We start from the raw sequence: 17,837 nt of genomic DNA on the forward strand, positions 1-17,837 counted from the left end.
TTCTTTTTCAGGTTTTCTTTGTAACACACTACTCCTTACAGTATGTGTACAGGTGGGAAAATGGTTATGAGGACAGGCTGTTCATGAAGTAGGTTCAGAAATGTAGCTTTATGTTTGTGCAGGTAGAAATCTCCGTATTTCCCTATAAACACGAGTCCCTGAGTAAGTGTGCAGTACTCTCATTTCCCATATGACGAACTGTCTACGTGGATATTTCTCCATCTGTCTGTGTGATGGCAACTTAGCTGCCTGCTGCTGTAAACACTAGTTATTTTCAGAGCGTCTTTAAAAAGCTTCACTCAGACACAACTCACCAGTGCTCAACACGATGTAGTCGGATCTCTCAGGGATTCTAAGAGCTCCTGGTTTTATCCTCTTTTCTCCCACCAGCACTGCGCTCGGCTGCCATCAGCCTGGCAACATGAATAACTGTAATTTGCTTGGGATCTGTGATAATACATAAAGTTGTCAAGTGTTACCACAGGGACATGTTTCTGTTTACTCTTGACAGTATCTATCCTTTAATCTGTCTGTTTCTGTCTTCCTTTCGTGCTTTTTTCCATAGCTTTAACTTGCTCTCAGGTCTATTTTAACCACTTTCTTCCTCTGCATCTGTCTGTTTTGTAGACTCCAACTGTCACAGGCCTGTCCCCGAGCAGAGGTCCAGAGTCTGGAGGCACTAAAGTCACCATAATGGGAGAAAACCTTGGCGCTGGCAGCAGTGTCAACGTTCAGTTTGGAAACCAGACGTGCGAGTTCTTCGGGTGAGACTTCCCACTCACTCACATTTCTAATGTAGCTCTGATTTAATGGACATAAAAGTTTCATTTGTCTTTTTATGTGCACTATAATGGTTGCAATAGATTTTTCACTGTTCAGTTCATTGTAGGGGCTAAAATTTTCCAATTGTATAGGGTGATAGTGAAGAACAGAATGTGTTTTCTTGTGTTTCCTATGCATTATGGTATAATGTGTTATAAGCTTTGGTTCAATTTCTATCACTTCTAAGTAGGGGTGGACATACAGTATAATATTTACCATTTATTTTAATAAATCTATTAGTATAAGAATTTTGATTTATCATTGTCACAATAAATTCCCAACATTGACATTTTCTAAATCAAACAAGTTGTCAGTATTGTTGGGATTGTTAGTTTTACTCTGTATTCACTGTCTGTTCAATGAAAGTATTAGTAGATAAAAATGTATTTGAAAGTATGATTAAATGCAATGAATGTATGCAGTTTAGTGATACAAATCACACTTCTTTTCATGACCCATGTCCTAATGAAGTGCATTATAAATGAGGATGTTTTTCAACATCAGTATTTGTGCTTAGGAAAGGTCAACATTTTTTGCGAGTGTATTAACACAGTGGGGCAAAATTCCTTAATTAGAGAAATTTGTTTTTAACAATAAAAAGTGGCATGGGTCTTTATTTTGTAAGATCCCTCAAAAAATAAAATATTTGTTAGGTTAAAGCTAATTTGCTCTTCTCTCAAGTTGATGAGAGTTTCTAGGAACTTTAATTCACAATACATGAATATGTGTTTAGTTGTGTTTAAGTATGATGTATATCTTAACAAGTGGCCTCTCTGCTTTATGATAACCCATGTTCATCATTCCATCATGCATTGTGAGCAGGATACATAGAGTTAGATTAACACAAAACTTTTTATCAGACAGAAATAAACCTTCTTCAATAACCTTCTGAGTCAAACTTTTATAGTTTCTTGTTTGAGCTCAAGAGGAGAATGCATTTGAGTGTAGCCAGATCTCTGACCATTCCTCTTTGCATGCACAATCGGATTAGATCATCCAAAGACCTCTGTATCCACCAGCCTTGTGAAATATTTTATCAGAAGACTAAAGACTGCCTGTTGGCAAAATGGAGATTATTAACAGCAGGAGTGCCAAAAGTTGTGAGTTTTTATTTTATCAAATTAACAATTTCTTAACTTGGGATTTAACCCCACTGGATAAAAAAGTCAAATTGAAAGGTTGATACTTTTTTAATCAAATCTTTCAGTGTGAGATTATGCTGCTGCTATAAAAGATTAATTTATTTTCAGACTTTTTACAAGTTTTACATGAGGTGTTCCAATAAATGTGGTCGCCACTGTACATGCTTGCTGTGAGCAATTCAAAATAGAAAGGTTGGCTTTTTAAAAATGCAGTGAATCATTGCCATTAAATAAGGTGAATTAATTCTCATCTCTTCCTTTATTTTCATTAGCTTTTACTGAGAATTCCCTCAGGGAACATTTTCCTTTCTTCTGCTGTCAGAAACTACAGTAGATCTTAATCAAACCTTTGAATACCAGCTGCAAGAAAAACCTTTATTCATTTCTATCCACTTCCATTCTTATTACCTTCCCATTGGTGTGTTTATGCCCCCCTCACCTCTCCACCGGTTTTTATTTTCTCCCTCTCATGCTTGCCTCCATCCCTCTTCACCATCCATGTTTTCATAACTCAGATACTCCCACATGCCCTCTTTTTTGCATTTCACTCCTGAAGGAGCCTATTTTAAGCCCTGCAACAGTAATGCGACTATGATGTTGTAAGGCTGAGGAGTTAGGGCATTTTTAATGAGATATGGGGTTAATTGGTGGTTTGTGCTACTGCATGGGAGGAAGTAGAGGATGGGGACATTATGCCACAAGATCCCCTCTGCTAATGAATTGGGACAGATTCAGAAGGTGTGCAGGTAGATAATGGAGTACTGAGAAACTATATTGTAAAAGGACATGCAAGTGGTGGAGGTACTAAGTGCATGCATGGGGTGCAGCTGTGCTCACGCTGCGTTGTTATTCAGGTAATTACACAACAGGGCTGGTAGAACAAATCGCATAATATATTCAGTTGCTGTAGGTGGTGCCTTTTGCTCATGTAAATTGAATAATTTTGGTTGGTAATGTAGCTTTTTACAGGGTGTCATTATTTTATCGTACTTTCATCTAATCTCTGCACAGATGTAGCATGTCTTACAGATTTAAACTCTGCTGATACAGATCTAAATGTTTGTTTGTCTTTAAGGCGGACCATGAAGGAGATAGTCTGTTACTCGGCCCCATCCCTGTCTGGGGTCGGCTCGGTTCAGATCAGTGTGAGCGTGGATAATGCCCAAATCAGGGAGAGCCTCACCTTCGAGTACATCGAGGACCCCACTGTCTTGCGGATCGAGCCGGACTGGAGCATTGCAAGGTGACCCAAATTACACTCCGCACAAATTACATTTATCCGCACGCTCTCTAACCGAGGCGGAGATTTCCTCTTCATCCAGATCTTTAGAGAGAGTCAGTTCAGGTCAGCAAAAGGAAGCAGACAGGAGTCAATACTGCACTTCCAATTACTGTTTGGGTTTCTCCCAATTAGTCTGGATCTGATAGAAAAGACCCAGCAAACATATTGGAGGGGATTGAGGTTGAGGTTGAGATTCAGCTGTGAAATGAAGTGTTACCCGGTCTGTGGAAACCTTTTCTTTTGTGGCTTTAACGTCAGAGCAAATAAAGTAAGGAATTTATCGAGTGTAGAAAGAGCTCTCCAGTCAATACCGTAATATATGATCATTTCTACAGTACGTTAACCTTAGCCTGAAAGCAGAGCACATGCAGTAAATTGTGAAAGTATTCACACCCCTTGAACTTTTACACGTCTTTTCACTTTACATTCTACAAATTTGAATGCATTTTATTCTGATTTTATGTCATAAAAATTCATGCGGCTGAATCAACATTTTGTACCTACGTTTGTTGGCGTTAAACCTGCAAATTTTTTGCAGCATGTGTTAATCATCTTTACACACGAAGAGACTGAAAATGTTGCTCTTGTTTCTAACTCATAATTATGCTTCTTTTTTTTTAAAGCATTCTATTGTAGCTCTGTTCTTATGTTTACATTTGTCTTGCTGGAAGGTGAACCTCAGCCCTGGTCAAATCTTTTACAGCCATAACAAAATGACTATTTATCTCCTTTCGAGTTTAACAACTTTAACCAGATTCCCTCTCCTTGTTAAGGAAAAACACACATGCTGTCACCACCATGTTTCACCATGGAGGGATGTGTTTAAATTGATTGACAATTTTAGTTTTCCAACACACATACTGTATTTCATATTGACTAAAAACTTGAAAATACTTGATTTTATTTAGTGGTACTAGATTAAAGGGGCCTGAAAACAAAAGTACACAATACTTTTATTCTTTATTTTTTGTAAAAATGATCAAATTATTGAAAACTATGTCTCTATCTGTCTCATAATAAAATACCTTCAGGTTTGGAATTACAATGTGACAAGATGTACAAAAGGATGTAGAGACGTTTCCATGGAGCTGTATCCATCTAATGTTTGCCCTGTTGACTAGTGCACCACCAAAAATGGAGGAGGAGACGTTCTGCCAGTGCAGACTGAACACCTCTGCCTCTCATTATAAACCCCTGATCAGCACCGCATCTTAATATGCCTGAACTGTCTTTGTATTTCAAGCTCAAATCTGTGTCAGTTGATTGTAACGAGTTGAATCGGTTAAAATTCCTCTCTAATCATCCTCCACTCCAGAGGCCATCACCTCCCAAAAGAAACTTAATGGTGGGATTCGATTTGATGCATTAATTTTCATCTGATGGGGAACATTTTGAAGAGGTACATCAAGGTTAGAAAGTTTAGTGAGAATTGTCTTTGAACTACTTTGCCGCTCTTTCTCTCTCTTTTCTCAGTCGTGTTCTGTTTGGAAAGATTTAACATGTTTTTTTGGGGGGGGGGGTTTAGTTTGTGAATAGAAATATGTTGACTTGATTTATTTTTTTCCTTTTTTTTAAATTTAGTGGCCACACCCCTCTGATGGTGACAGGAACCAATCTGGATGTTGTTCAGGAACCCAGAATCCGGGTGAAGTACGCTGGCCGAGAGTCTGTCAATGTAAGAGCCAATGATTCATCTTAACCCTGAACCTGTATGTGCAATAGAAATTGCTGACAGCATCTGCTAGTGTGCATACTGTATTGATGTGGAACGGTAATATCAAACTGGGTCCAAGTCGACACACTCAGAAAAAGCCAAGTGATGCTTAGCTTTGGAAAAATGTGCCAGCTCTCAGTGGCCCCTCTAGGTCTGTTTGCTTCTTTGACTTCTGCTTCAACTACCCCTTCTTAAGCAAAGAGCATGTGAGTGATACAGATGGCAGTGAGAGTGATCTGCATGCAGTATTCATTCAAGACTTTTAATCCATCCATCCACTTTCTACCACTTATGTGGGTCAGGGTCATCGAGGCAGCAACATAAGCACAACTCTGAAGCCTCCTCCTCCCTCCTTCCCTTCCTTCCTCCCTCTGGGAGATCTTGGCGTTCCAAAGCCAGTCATGTGACATAATCTCTGCAGCATGCCCTCAGTGTGTCTCCTGGTTGCGCATGTCTTTAACATCATACCTGGAAAGTGTCCAGGAAGCTTCATAGTTAGACAAACCACCTCTTTTTTTTAATGCAGGAGCACTATTCTGGTAAGTCTGATAATAAGATTTTTTTTAAATAGGATCCAAAACATGAGACATTAAACCAAGCTTTATTTAACATGATTTAATTTATTTTATATAAATATATTTATAGCATTTTCTTACTGTTTTGTTGTTCATACACAGACTAATGGCAAAAATGTAGATTAACACTTTAGTTGTAGGTTGATTGCACAGAATGCCATCCTTTTCTGCTACAATTGTAGCAAGCACATATTAGCTAGTTAACTATGGTTTTTATGCTAGACAATGTTTTTTTTTATCCGTGTTTTCTATGCATGAGAAACACATAGTAGCCTCTGTTCTGCCAGCTGACCAGCAGTTCAAAGCAAGTGGGTGGGTGTGAGCGTGGGAATGGTGGGTTCTTCTATTATTCTCTGATGTTTAGAAATGGTTGATTTTTAAAACAACCATTTCTCCTGCATTTGTTTTTTTTTCCAAATGCAGGAAAACACAGGACTTATTCCAAAATACTAGATATGAGTGTAGCTTTAGCACCACATCAGGTAGATTCAAGCCCTGAATTTTAAAAGATAGTACATTTTTGCACCTCTCTGCAATTATGTAAACATTCTGTATTTTGGGCTCCATACTGACTAAGTCCCAGTGAGATGGTCCTGGTTTTAATATCCTTGATTTTAGTAGTGTGTTCATATGAACTTGAAATCTGGAGATTAGAAGTTACAGCATGGAGGCCCAAACTTCATATGCCAACATTCACTCTCTGTACTGGAGCTCACAACAATTGTAAAAATATTTATTTGGGTTATTCCACATCTGTCTCACTTTGACCAGTTCCATTCAATTTACATCTAATTTGATAAGTTAATGACAGAGAGGAAAGGGCACATTGTGTCAAAGAAAAGCAAAGATTGTCATCTTTTGAATTTTGCTGTAGTGATTGGCATCATTGCGCCAGTATAAGTAATCCAATGTGGTTGATTGGAATTTTACCAACCTTTTGCATTGAGATATATTTTTAAACAGTGACAAAAGAAGTCTCTGTTTGTGATGGACCGATGACCTTTCAAGGTTTATGTCCTACCTTTTATACACTGGAGATAGGAACCAGCTCCTGTGCAATATAGAAGGATTAAGTGGGTATAGAAAATTGAGAGTTAAATGGATTCTGCACCACTAGGGGCAAAACTATAACCTTTGGTACATGAAAGATAATTTCTCCTCTGGAACCGACTCTTCTTCCACCTGAATGTATAATGGTTGTAGGAGGAAGCCAGAATAGCTTTCACAACCACTGCAGAAATTGACTGAACAGCCAACCGGTTTTCAGAATTTAATAATTTTGTACCTTTACCATTAACTCAAATGAATTCTCTGAATGAGCATTTATGTGCTCTTCTTATTATTTTATAAGGAAGAGCAGAAATAAAACAAGTGTTTATTGACCAGATATTTTTCAGATCAACATTAATTTCAGGGCTTATGTGTATAAAATTGTAGAGCAAGCTATAAATGAACAGCCACACTGTATTGCAAAGGAAAAGCCTTTTAAGACAGTACTGTCAAACTTGTGCAGCGAGGAGCTGGATGACAGCAGACAGTAGGTGTGAGGTCAGTCTGTGGGAGAATGTTGGAGGTGTCCATGATCGGGGGCAAGGAGACTCTTAATAGCTTTCAACGGAAGATTAACTGCAGTCAGAAGCCTTTGGTCAGCATAAAGAGCGCTTGTATAATCAAAGTCTTAGCTGCAGGAAATCGTTACAAATTGCATTTGATCCCCAGTCCTGGGGGCCCTTGTTTAATTAAGAGGATGGGATCTCCTCTCTGTGGTTTGAGGTAAAGTGGGCAGAACATAGAGAGAGGAGGATCAAACATTAAATTGGATGCAGATAATGCTACTGGTTCGTCCAGCTGGTTAAAATTTGTTAAGTTTGACCCATTGTGCATCCAACCATCTTAGTGCCGTCCTCACATTCACCATGTCTCAAGTATTTGGTGAACTTTTGTCAGTGATTTTATTGCTGGTTAATACACATGCATGCACATGTGCACACATAAATCAGTTTAACAGATTTTGCCCCACATATCACAACATTTTCTGCATTCCCAGCATCATGACTCCTTACATTAACAGTCTTAAGCCAACTGTAAGTATTCATCTTAGTCTTTTTTTTATGTACATAAAAAAAATTGTTTTTGTTTGTTTTTTAATGGGAAAGTGTTGTTTTCAATGTGAACAATCCTTCTGAGTTTTAACTAGTATTGAAGTTACAAAAAATCTGTTATTTTATATGTTTTAAGCAGGATAAAGCAACACTTAATAAATAAAAGTGTGAATGCCTGGTGAGATTTGACTTGTGTGTGATGGGTGGAGGGCTGTATCACCTTCCAAAACATTGAAAGGGAGATCTTGCTTTGTGCAAGAATTAGCATCTTTTAAAAGAGCCATCTTCACTGTTTTGATTGTCTTAATAGCCATAGAGAATGTGTTACTTCTATGAATGTTAATGTTAAATCATCCTTTCTTGTTTCAATATAGTTTTCCTTTTTTGTCACCAGTGGAAAGCAAAAAAACAGCCTATACCAATAGGAGCTGCTGTCTGTCAGCTATAGCCTTCAAATGATCACCTGTCTCCCACTAAATTGCTTCTCTACTATGTCTCCCTTGTGTCACCTACACAGAATCACAAAGAAACCAGCAGAGGTGGTGGTGGTGGTGGTGGTGGTGGGGGGGGGGGGGGGGGGGGGGGGGGGGGGGGGGGGGGGGGGGGGGGGGGGGGGGGGGGGGGGGGGGGGTAGGGGTAGCCAATTTTCTTTTTAAAATTCTCTGCATCTGTCAGCAGATTCACAATTGAAACATTAATCATGATTTTGATTAAAGCCTAAAGGCTTATTTTTCAGCTATAAAACATTTGCCTCTCCCAGAAGAATCTCATCTACAACATTCAACACATATTAGATGTCTAGACTAAGTGTCATCATCGACACGTCTGGTACATTTACAGCCCTGCTGATTATAGAAACTTTCACAGCATGGATGCGCTTCGATGAATCTTGCTGTCACAGACTGGAAGGAGCACAGAGTTCATGTTAACAACAAAAGCAGTGTATTAGATGTCCAATGATGATGTTGAAGGACCGATTGCTTAGAGACACTTTTTCTTATTTTTGGCTTCAATGTTGAACAAAGACACACCAATTTCCAAATCATTTCATTATTAGGGGGAATTTTTATGTTATTGTTATGTTATTGAAAGCTTTGTACATGCTTTGTGGTACAGGGAATGCCTCAGCATCTTGCCTAAACCACTATAGGCAAGATGTGGTTTAGGCAAGGTTCCTTGGACTGCGTTGTTTTCCACAAGCAGTTAAGCAGTTAAGCTTCTAGTGTTGGCTTCTCCACTTCTCATAAAACTCCACTACCAATGGCTCCTCAAATCAAATTCAATTCAGTTAAACTGCCAATAGAGTGACAAAAGTTTCTGCAGCATTTTTTCAGGATGTTTTGCATGTGTTATCTGTACCAGTTTGCAATAAAAACATGATGAATACACTCTTATCAAGACCAGCAGACAACAGCAATTTGCACTTCTTTTGTGACAGTTGTGACAGTTGTTCTCTCTGGAGCTACAAACACAGCGGGTGCAGAAGTGCTTAAAGAGAAAGTGAAAAATATTCCTTTGGTTTTGATAAGAGGCACTTCTCAAAAGTTTAATATCAGTGCAACTTCATGTCGGATTATGCTTTTTTTGCATAGAGATATGTGCAATATAATAAAAAAAAACTTTTGCTGCAGTTACATTTGAAGGTTCTTTGGTTTGTGAGCCTACCAGATTTGCAAATTTGGTGGCTAAAATGTTTGTTAAATAGCTCAAGTTCATTTAACTGAATGGAAAACAGTTTTTTATGTCTCGACATAAATCATCGATTAGATGACAACCATTTTGAAAGCCATGTGTAACTTTAGTTCAACAGCCTACTTGATTTGGGTCTCTTGCATAAAATCTTAATAAAATAAATCAATTTTGAGGTTGTAACCGGTCAAAAATCTGCAAAAAATTTATGAATCCTTTTTTAAAGCGCTGTAAGCACATATATAGGGGCACCCTTTCATAAATGCATACACATTACTTTAAGAAGTAAAGTAAAAGGCAAAATCTGGTTTGGACACATTTCATGTGCATATTACAGACTCTTAAAGGCGGTTTCAATCCAGACTCATTGTGCTATTAAATAGCCACCAAATGTTACCTGCCTTCCTTAATCTCCTAATACTGTTCCCTTTTCAGAAACGTAGCTTCTCTTAATACCTCCATCACTCTAAATTGCCTAACTTCCACCTACTTTCTGCTTCTTATGTTCTTCTCTCTCTGAAACAAATTAAAATAGATGGCTTTTAATGTGATTGAAATTAGGCTTAGATAGGCTTCCGAGCATCAAAGTGACACTGGATAAAAACAATCAAACCTAAATGGCTGTAATTCAGCACTTTCATCACTTTGAAAAGGCAATACTCTTCAGGAAAATAATTAACAGCAGGTCTGTGTACAGCTAAATTAGTACATAGACATAAAAAAATAGATCAGAGTTGGAAATAGTTATTCAGAGTAAAACCTGAGCATTAAAAAAATCCAGATTAGGAAAAACCAAGTACAGGTACAGTACATCGTAACAATACAATATTAAATATTAGCATCCAGATGACCTTTGACACTTGCATTTTTCTGCTCACAGCTCCTCCAGCTCCTCCTTTCAGTTTATCTCTTTGCTACACTGGTCAGAGACCTTTGCCTGATTGAGTGGGCTGTAGCAACACTGTAGATCATTGTAATGCATTCAGCCCGAGGGGTTGAAGTGGTGCTACCTTAAAACTGCCTCGCTGTGTCCGACAGTAGAGGAAGAAGACGGATGAGGCAGCCATTCCCAATTATTTTCCTCTTACTGCTGACCTCAATTCACCTTATCAATTCTCCTCATCACTTTATCAACCACATGTAGTCTCCAACACCGACTTGCTTAAAGGAAGAGGTGTGGCAGTGTAAAATCTGTTTTGGTTTCATTACAGATATAAATTCATTGTGATTTGATGAAGAAAAAATTATACATGCTGCTTTTTTTGAGCACATTAGTCTTGTAAAAACATAAGCATGGGAAAGCAGAGTTGCACCGAAGAGAATTTTGTAAGCAATAACAATTTTTGTACACTTTGGTTTGGTTCTGATTCCTTAAGACATGTAAGAACATATAAGAACAGTATTTAAAATATTTTTTGAGGCTTTATGACATAAGTGGTCATTAATTGTTAATGTTAGGAGCAGAGGCAATGTCACGCTGCTTGAATGTCAGAGAGCTGGTGTAATAATAATAGGGTTCACATATTAAACGAGCTTTAGCATTGTGCATTATGATTACCACAGTTAGCATAGCTAGCATTACAATAACAGCAGTTTCTGTTTGTATTCACTGGATAATTAAGATCCTTAACACTGAGATTTTCTTTTATTTCTTGGTTATATATGTTTTAAATGGTAAATAATAAAATAAAAATCAGTTATAATCCAAAAATGCAAACAAAACAATAAATAAAAATTTAATAATTTGTTTTAATAAAATTCTAATTTGTAAAGCTAATTTTAAGCTTAAATCTAGTATGTTTCTTGACAGATGGAGATTAAAAAAAAAGTACAGTTAATTTTTAAATGGTTTTTAAAATCTTTCCCCATCATTAGATTTTATTTTAAACATCTGACTGATTGTGAAAATAAACAAGTTTGAGTCTTCAGTCCATACTTTCTCTTCTTCCGTGTGGTGCATTCACTGATTGAAAAAATATCAGAATTTTGAGTTTCTAACCAGACAATCACAAATCAAGCTGAGATCAGCAGGTTTGGATCAGCAGCCTATTGCTGATCCAAATAGTGGAGACTATTCATGAAATGTTATTGTTTCTTAGTGTTTCTGTGTCTTGAAATCCATCTCTTCATTGCCTCATCCAGAGAGGAATCGCAGTGTCCCATTTTCTTTATCCAGTCCCACAGCGCCAAACACAAGCATGTCTATTTTCATCCTTCGTCCCTTTGGATTTCCACTCTTAACAGCAAGAAATTCTAAAAACCATCCTACATGATGATAGCTGCAGTTTTTGACTCCTGACAGGAATCAGTGAAGGGAAAGGATTTCAGAAAAACTGGAAAGCGCACAAGGACAGTACAGGAATAAAAAAAAAAGCACAGTATCCATCTCCGGCAGAGCAGATGGTAGTCGGAGCTTTAGTTGACTTGCAAATGTCCTGCTGTTCCAATGTTACAGTCACGAGGATCCTGCCGGAGCATCTGGGCTTGTCTATACAACATGTCACTATGCCAACAGCGAGAATGAGGCTCATGTCGAGCTGAACCGGAGGACTTTCAGCCGTTAAACCTCCACTGTTTCTTTACTCATCAACATAAGACACTCTTTGACTGACTCATTTGCAATGTTTGAGTGTCCTACAACATAAAGTCCTCACACCATATGTTCAAAAAAAAAACCTCACAACAACTTGGATAACCTTATGAAAATCATATGACACAGCTTTCCTAATGATAAAATCCATTATAAGAATAACAATTGCAAGTCATTGCTGAACAGTTTGCTTTGTTCTAGCAGTGAACTGCAAAAATTGGCATAAATGTCTGTTTTTGTATGGTTCAGATTACATTAATTGTTTCTGGTTCACTGCAAAGTAGAGTCCATGCATTCAAAAGCTAGTGTAAAATTTTCATTAACTTTCATCTCTTCTCATAACTTTTCAGTTGTTAATGTGATTTCACACAACCAAAAACTTGCTGAAAGTGTGTCAGGAGACCTATCTGGCTCTGCAATCTATTTTTAAAATAGCTTATCTTTCTCGCTCTCGTCATGCGCTGCTGCCACTACTCCGGTATGTATAAGTGGGAAACGGAAATAGAAAAATGCCAAGTCCAGGGAAAGTAATTTCCAAGCAGTGAGAGCTTGTTGTTGCAGTTACACTCTGCTGGAGCTGTAATAATATGATGTAGGTTGATAAAACAGTTTAAATGTCACAAATTCTGTGCAACTGTAGTGTTCAGTTGTTTAATAATGTAGTTAAATAGTAAAAAATATTCACAGACAATTAAGCAAAAACAAGATATCTTTTGCTTAGTACTACTTTTGTCCATGCACAACACTGGGAATATAATTTACTTTTAATGTTTGCAAGCAATGCAAGAGATTAAAATATCTTGCATTGCATTAAATGTCTTTATATTCCTTATGGAATATAAAGACATTTAAAGAGGCCTAATTAGCTGGCATTGGCTGGAATAAAGTTCTCACAGTATAATACCCTTTATTAAAAATACCATAGATACCACAGTATTTATACAAAAATGTAAAAAATCTGTAGTCTGATACGGGCCATTACGTTTCAATTACTGGTGAAAGTTGGACAAGTTTGCTCTTTGTTTTGTAATGTTTATGGTCACAATTTCTAGGTGCAGCCAAGATGATTAGAGGATCTGTTTTGGTGGCCTAAGCATTGACTCTTTTTGCTTTTTGCAGATAATGAGGCTCTTTAGGCTTCATTAGAGTTGTCCGTTGTGGTGAAAATAGAGCTGAGCCAAAAGGCAAAGCTCTCGATTTGCAGGTCAATGTATGTTTCTACCCTCATCTGTAGTCACAAGTTCTGAGTAATGACAGAAAAATCGAGATTGCAGATTCACACAACCAAAATGAGGTTCCTAAACAAGGTGTCCAGACTGGCCCTTACTCAGCTGTTTCTGAGCTAACTTGTGAATGTCTAGGGATTCCCACTGAGGAACTGACCCAAACAACAACAAAAATTAAGGTAACAGAATATTTAAAATATAAATAATGTTATGAAAATTAGCTGCTTTAATTTATATAGTCAAGACAGCCATATTAGATTTTTAAGGTCATGTTTGGTGAGAAACCCACAACATTCACTTAAGATTCTGACTTCCAGCTTCAACCAATTAAGCAATGCCATTGGATTGCCATGTTGCTTTTTTGGGTCTTTTTTATGATATAACAACTGGCCTGAAGCGCAAAAAAAACCAAAACATCAAAGTTTTGCACTAGGTCTACAATGCATATTGTGCTGAATAATTTTTTCCTTTTGCTATTATGCTTTTTTACAATTAGTAGGGCTGTCTACTCAGAAAGCCAGCCAGCAGCAAGCTCCAAAAGACATCTGGCTTATATCTAGCCAACTGTAGGTTTACAACAGCATAGTGTTGATAACAGCAATGTTTTCTTAGTTTCCACATGCTGACTTGTGTTTCACAACCAGAAACATTTTGAAACCAAAAGCCAAAGTTATCCTTTTTATATGCAAGATAAGTGTGTATTATTTTTCAGCCAGCTGCACTTGGTGACTGGAGACAGGAAGCTGGTTATTCTCGGTCTTTCTGCTGCATCCCATTTAAAGAACTTTTTTAATGTAGGAAATGCATGACTGGAAATTTTTGTTTAGTGTTGAAAGAAAAACCTTTCTACACCTTGATGCCATCCACCCGCCCTATTAATTGCTTATCGAAGTGATCATTAGTTGCAATAGAAGTGCACTGATTTCAGAACATGAGGATACTTGGAAACTCTTGTCTCCAAAAGGGGAGTTTGTAAAGATGTCAGTCCCTTCCTTCAATTGTGCTCCTGCAACTCACCTTACCTCATGCTGGCAAAATCCAATCGGTGTACCTTACATAGATGAGTTTGCATCGATCTCCCTCGCTTTCTCCACAGCAGCAGACAACAGGTAGGAGGTGTGGTAGCTGCTGCCGTTCGCTATCTTTGATGATATTTAGCTCTAATTAAGTTTTTTCCCCAGAGAGAGAGCTGGAAGGGAGTGAAAGGAGATAAAAAAGAAAACTCTGCAAGAAGAGTGCTGTGCTGCAATCAATCCTGTCTCCTCTTTCCCTCTGCTGCTGAGCCAGGGAGGATGGATGGAAGGCAGCTCTCACATCTGGGCAAACTGGAGAGAAGTAATAAAAGAGCCATAGCTCAAGCTTTACCTGAGGAGACACAGGAGCGATGCCTCCATCCTTTGTGGATGTTGTCCTCAAGTGTTTTACAGTGAGGCAATAGCAGTGATTTATTTCTAGTTTTATAGAGGCTTCCTCCACAATAAAGATGGATTTAATGGCAGCAAGTAAATCCCTTTTCCTGAAAAGAATTGAGATTTTATGTGCCAATTATTAGGCTGGTTAGCTCCCTGTGGAGTCCAAGCTGGCAACAAAATGTGTTACTTAAGAACTCAGCTTAGGTTATTAGAAATAGATGAGTTTAGAACGGATGAGGCTTAGCATTTTATTGTTGAGCCAGAGAAGAGAATCTGGTTATTGCAGATGTTTAAATCACACGTTGATTTCAGAGTCTCTTGGGTCTTTCGTTGCATAATGTGTATTCTGCATGGCAAAAAGTGAAAGATGCTTTTCCTCTGTTTCTTACCCTCTCCCTGTATAGGTGTGCAAAGTGCTGAATAGCACCACCATGAGCTGCTTTGCTCCCTCCCTCATGGTAGAGTACCTTCCAGGCTTGGACGCAGTGAAACACGCGGATGAGTTTGGCTTCATCTTCAACAACGTCCAGGCGCTGCTGGTCTACAACAACACCAACCTTGTATACTACCCAAACCCTTTCTTTGAATCCCTCAGCACCTCAGGTATCCTGGAGCAAAAGCCTGGTTCACCAATCATCCTCAAGGTAAGGAAGAAGAAGGAAAAAAAAAGCCTTTTTCACACATTTTCATGCTATAAATGTCAATAAGAAGATTTTAGAGCTTAATTCTAATCAACCCTCTTACCGTTGACACCCATTAATAAAATTCAATGTCACAATCTTCAGAAAGCTTCAAAGAGAACACTAGTAAACACTACTAAATAACATGATGGAGAACAGTGAACACACCAGACTGATGACAGATAAAGTTCTGCTAAAATACAAATCAGGGTTTTTAAATTAACAGTCCCAAGCTTTGAACATGTGAGAGCGATGTTTATCCAAAAAAATGGAAAAAATATTAGACCACTGCAAACTTACCAAAACATGGCCAGACACCTGAACAAACAGGCTAACAGACAGGAGGGAATTTATAAGAGAAGCTACCAAGGGTCACATTGTAGCTCTCGAGAAGCTGCAGAGATCCAGAGCTTATTAGAAGATTCAAATACAACATAACAAAATCTGATGACAGCACCGTGTTAGGTCTGAGTTGATTGAAAAATGGATGTAGTCATATAATTTGCAATTTTGGGAGAAAATCTGTTAGAGACTGAGACTGTGAAAGATGTTCATCTTCCACCAGGAACCCTAAACACACAATAAAAGCTACAACAGAATTCTATACACCAAGGCATGCTCATGTAGTCAAAGTTCAGACCTAAAACCAATTGAGAAATTGCAGAAAATCTGCATCCAGTCTTAAATTTTAGCTCTTTTGCCAAAGAAAATGGGCAAAGATGGGCTTATGCCTATAAGCAGAAGACAGTTGCAAAGCACTGTAAGTCATTTCTCTTTGTTCAAAATGTTACTTGTCTTTGTTTTTAATTTCACTGGATTGTGGCATCAGCTAATTTCCATAATTTTATTTCTTGGTAACAGAATGTATCAGGTAATATAATTCAGTCATTTGTCTCAATCATCTGCTGTTGCTGCACTGTGAAACATCTAACAATGTCAGATCTAAAAACCATACTTCGCACCAGCTGGGTCCAAACCAGTGGAATGTAATTAGATGGCAGATTGGCTTTTTTGGGCTCATATAAAATCTGGGATCCTTTTTTTTCTTTTTTTTTTGTCTGGGTTTTTTTTTTTGTGTGTCTGAGTTTATTCCCTCTGTCTCTCCCTGTATGCCTACAGGGCAGAAACCTGATTCCCCCAGCGTCTGGAGGGGCGAAGCTTAACTACACTGTACTGATAGGCGAGACTTCCTGCTCTGTCACCGTGTCTGAGAGCCAACTGCTGTGTGAGCCTCCCAACCTCACAGGCCAATACAAAGTTGTGGTCAGTATTGCTTTATTTCCCTCTCTTTACTTCTCATTTGACTTTCTGCGTTTGTATCTTTCTTTGACCTTCACTTTCCATTTATCCCTGTATTTGTATTTTTTCCTCAGTCCCTGGCCTTTACTCTCTATTATTTGTGTTCTCATCATTGCTCATTCAGCTGAGGGAATGGGGTCAAAAGGGAGTGCAGCTCTGGTTGTCAAAAAGTTCTGACTAAAACCACAGCAATTATTATTACTTGCCTACTCAGTTATTGAGTGCATGGCCCACACTAATTCCCTCTCAACAGCAGCACACAGGTAGCCGTGTGTTTCCACTCAGCATCAGTGTAAGCCAACAATATTCACTTTTTCTTTAGAATAATTATGGTTCTATTTGGAGATCCCAAAGTGATGCAAGGCAATTTACAAAAAAAATCAAATGCCATTGAGACACAAGAAAAACAAATAATGTTGTAGTTTTTAATCACGTACTACTATTTACAGGTTCAAGTTGGAGGCCTCCACGTGTCTCCAGGAGCGGTGCACATCATGTCTGACAGCCTCCTGACCCTCCCCGCCATCGTTAGCATCGCAGCAGGTGGCGGTCTCCTCCTCATCATCGTCATCCTCGTACTCATCGCCTACAAGCGGAAGTCGCGGGAAAACGATCTCACCCTCAAGCGCCTGCAGATGCAAATGGACAACCTGGAGTCCCGCGTTGCTTTGGAATGCAAAGAAGGTTGATGTCAGAGCCGCACAGCCTGCATGCATGCAGTTCATGCCTGATTTTAAAATGAGAATGCTCATGGACCTTTTAGGCCTTCATAATCTAATTATACACCATCATTTAACTGCCTGTTCTATAACATATGCAAGTGAGGGGTTGCAAGGAGCATATTTCCATTGACGATAGTGTAATCACATAAGCATAAATGTGTGTTCGAGAGTAATGTACAGTAAGTAATTTACTGCCGGATAGTGTTCATAAATTAATGCTGTTAAATTATCTATAAATCTAGGCCAGTGAGTCATCCTGGTTGTTTATTTCAACAGATTTAGTTAGTTACCACTGCATGCGACCCATCACGCATTAAATTAGATTCTGGCATTCAGAATATTCGATTCTGAAATCTGTCTACAAGCCTCAACTCAAACTGGCTCAAAAATATTTATCGTCTAGATCAGGGGTTCCCAAACTTTTCCATGTCACGTCCCCTCAAACAACATTAACTTCTAGGCAGGGAATGCTTTTCCAAACCCACAATGCTACAAAAGCTATAAAGCATCAACTTTTAGAACATTTTTATCTCACTTTTATTTACTATTCAATAATTACTGCACTCATTTAGGTTAATGCTG

The 17,837-nt window shown here is 38.3% G+C and overlaps 1 protein-coding gene across 1 annotated transcript in view; it reads left to right on the plus strand.

Annotated features, from left to right (window-relative positions):
- Positions 1-17,837, plus strand: part of plxna2 (plexin A2) — a 214,620-nt gene that overhangs the window by 159,145 nt on the left and 37,638 nt on the right. The window contains exons 15-20 of the mRNA XM_005798917.2: positions 628-764; positions 3,040-3,207; positions 4,828-4,921; positions 14,959-15,198; positions 16,354-16,497; positions 16,983-17,217. Coding sequence (XP_005798974.1) covers positions 628-764; positions 3,040-3,207; positions 4,828-4,921; positions 14,959-15,198; positions 16,354-16,497; positions 16,983-17,217 — 1,018 coding nt within the window. The remainder of the gene's footprint in view (positions 1-627; positions 765-3,039; positions 3,208-4,827; positions 4,922-14,958; positions 15,199-16,353; positions 16,498-16,982; positions 17,218-17,837) is intronic.

This window comes from Xiphophorus maculatus, chromosome 1 (assembly GCF_002775205.1).
Source record: "Xiphophorus maculatus strain JP 163 A chromosome 1, X_maculatus-5.0-male, whole genome shotgun sequence".
In the NCBI taxonomy this organism is placed as follows: domain Eukaryota; kingdom Metazoa; phylum Chordata; class Actinopteri; order Cyprinodontiformes; family Poeciliidae; genus Xiphophorus; species Xiphophorus maculatus.